We start from the raw sequence: 2,944 nt of genomic DNA on the forward strand, positions 1-2,944 counted from the left end.
ATAGTAATTGTATGGATTTATCAATTAATTATGTCAAGCTCTATGAAGCAAGATGCAAGTCAACCAAATCCCTCTCTCAGTGCATCTTGCAACTATTTTGAGATTAGATTTGAGGCTTAACCATCACTTATCTGAACCAAACATAGCACTCACAGATGGTTTACCCTATTGAAAACCCCTTGAGAAGTATGTGTGTGTGTGTGAGAGAGAGAGAGAGAGACCACGGACGGGACTGGGCATAGGCGTGTTTGGCAGGACTGCGTGCCAGTAGACCTCCGTAGGTGAAGCAGCATGGCATACTCCAATTGCATGCTGAAACAAATCCTCGTTTGTGTTAGAGATTTATACGTAACCTAAAGAGACAACGATACAGATAGAATCACAAAATTATTGCAGCGGATCAAAATCATTCCTTAAGTAACAAAATTGGCCCTGTATTGGAATCATGGCTCTGTTCTATGACTAAGCACATTCATCAGGTGTCAAAACAGAATAATACAAGTATATATAATCCATTTAGGCATTCAAGATCACTACATAAAATGGCAAGATAGACTGCAGTCTTTCTTTGGGAGGAGTCATCATTTTCCATCAACCCTGCTTCAGTAACGGCAGAATAACGAGGATTACTATCAGGAGAAGGCCAGATATGAATCCCATCGCAAGAGGCAGTCCTTCGAGAACAAAATAACTTTCTTCTTCGTCATTTTCCTCCTCCTCTGGAGGCTTTGAAGTGGAGTTGCAAACTAGGAAAAATTCACCACAGAGACCAGGATTCCCTTCAAAGCTCGAACCCGAGAAGGTTGGAAACTGACCTCCCGTGGGAATTTGGCCGTGCAAGTGGTTGTGAGAAACATTGAACGAAGATAGAAACGTAAGGTCGACAAGGGAGGCAGGTATTGTCCCTGATAAATCATTGAAAGACAAGTCCAATGTCTCTAACTTGCGAAGGCCTGACAATTCATAAGGAATAGAACCTGTGAAGTTGTTGTTGCTCAGGTCAAGCACCTGAAGAAGCCTCAAGTTGCAAATCTCCTTCCAGATTGTTCCATCCATCATATTATTGCTCAAATCCACTGTTGGAGGGAAGTTTGTATATTGTTTATACAGCAGGTTACGTGGTGCATTTTTCCAAGAGAACAAGGGGATGCCATATGAAGAAGACCCATTGTGTGAAAGAGAATCAGAATTGAGGCTTTTTAGTTTCGTTAAGCTCATAGGAATCTCCCCAGTGAGTGAATTATTTGACAGGTCAAGGTAAAAGAGATAATCCAGGCTCCCAATCCACAAGGGAATGCCTCCAGTCAAGTGATTCCAAGACAAATCTAGCAAACTCAACTCTTTGATATTTGCTAACCACGAGGGAATGGAACCAGTCAGACTACAAAATGCTATAATCAGCGCTTGCATGCTGTGAAATCCTTGAATTCCATTATTAGGCATCTCTTCTCCATAAAAGTTCATTGTAAGGACAAGGGTCGTCAGATTCTGACACTCCTGTAGTGTTTGCAATGCCACTGAAACATTGGAAAGACTGTTTTTTGACACTGACAGATGGGAGAGAGCTTGAAGGTTCCTCAAACTTTTGGGAATTGTTCCATGGAGATTATTACTACCTAGGTGTAGAACCTGCAAGGCTCTGCAAGAAGACAAGCTCTTCGGGATATGACCGGAAAAACGATTAGATCCGAGATTGAGAACAACTAGATGAACCAAACTAGGGAAATTAAGGTCAATATTGCCATCAAGAGAATTCTTCCTCAGATTGAGCAACCTAAGCATCGAGCAAGATGAGAGTGAATTTGGTAATCGACCTTCAAAAGAGTTGGATTCAGCGGAGAAACTCTCCAGCCTCTGAAGGCCATGAAATGAATCCGGAATGAATCCGGTGAATTTATTGAAGGAGACGTCGAGGTAGGACAAGCTTGTAAGCTTACTGATACCTTGACCCAGATCACCGGTGAAGCCGTTGCTGTTCAGGTCCAGCACCTCCAACCGACGTAAATGAAACAACTCTGGAGGGACAGTGCCTCGTAGGGAGTTATGGGAGAGGTTGAGGAAGCTCAACTGATCCAAACCTGACACAGAATTCGAGAGAAGCCCTTTCAGAGTCATGCTTGCGAGATCCAAACCGACGACCCTTAAGCTTTGATTGGTAGAATTTATTGAGGACGGGGAGGAGAAAACTGAGAACAAAGCACAGCGCACCCCAGGCCAACTGCAACAGTTTGCAGCAGGAGCATCATGAAATTTCCACCCATCGATTCTCGAATCAAGACCATTTGAGAAAGCCTCTAGTGCTCTCAGATCATTAGAATTGCAGCTGAGATTTTTGGAATTGGAAGCACAAGGTTGGGAATAGAGAAATATAAAGAACACGGCACAAAAGAGAGGATACATAGGAAGCACCTGCCAGAGATCTTTCATGTCTCTTCTTGTCAGCTGGTGTAGGTGTTTCCCTTGGTGACTTGGAACCAAGATAAAACGAGGGGACTTCAGACTTTACAACCAAAAAGGGTAAGCTATGAAGAAATATAATGCCTCTTCTATCAAAGAAGAAACAACCAACAGACATCAATGTTTTGACTTCAGCTAACAGGATGAAGTTGAAGGCAACCTTCGTGGGAGAAGATTGTTGGGTGTGCGACTACCATTTGGCCAATTATCGGTTTTCAGCTAACCCAGAGTCCGCTGATGCTTTAAACACTGATGGAAACTTTTGGAGTCATGTTTGATGGGGCCGCATGATCCAGGAAGATCACCGACATGATGTAGACCACCTTTGGTCAAAGGATCAAGCTATGCCTTAGTTCAATAAAACAATAACATCCCAAGGGATCAATGTAAATAAATATGTCCCCGAGAAAATGGACATTCTAACGGATCAATATATATATTGTTGGGAATTGTATCCTAAATGTCAATCGTCAGCAATGTTGATGAT

The 2,944-nt window shown here is 42.6% G+C and overlaps 1 protein-coding gene across 1 annotated transcript; it reads right to left on the reverse strand.

Annotated features, from left to right (window-relative positions):
- Positions 1-376: 376 nt before the first annotated feature.
- Positions 377-2,620, reverse strand: LOC149767940 (uncharacterized). Its single transcript, XM_089929967.1, has one exon. The coding sequence runs from the start codon at positions 2,425-2,427 to the stop codon at positions 592-594; it is 1,836 nt and encodes a 611-aa protein (XP_089786093.1). The 5' UTR covers positions 2,428-2,620; the 3' UTR covers positions 377-591.
- Between the last annotated feature and the right edge of the window lie 324 nt (positions 2,621-2,944).

This window comes from Phoenix dactylifera, chromosome 3, assembly GCF_051530095.1.
Source record: "Phoenix dactylifera cultivar Ajwa chromosome 3, Ajwa_hap1_PhDact_Kaust_v1.1, whole genome shotgun sequence".
NCBI classification, from domain to species: domain Eukaryota; kingdom Viridiplantae; phylum Streptophyta; class Magnoliopsida; order Arecales; family Arecaceae; genus Phoenix; species Phoenix dactylifera.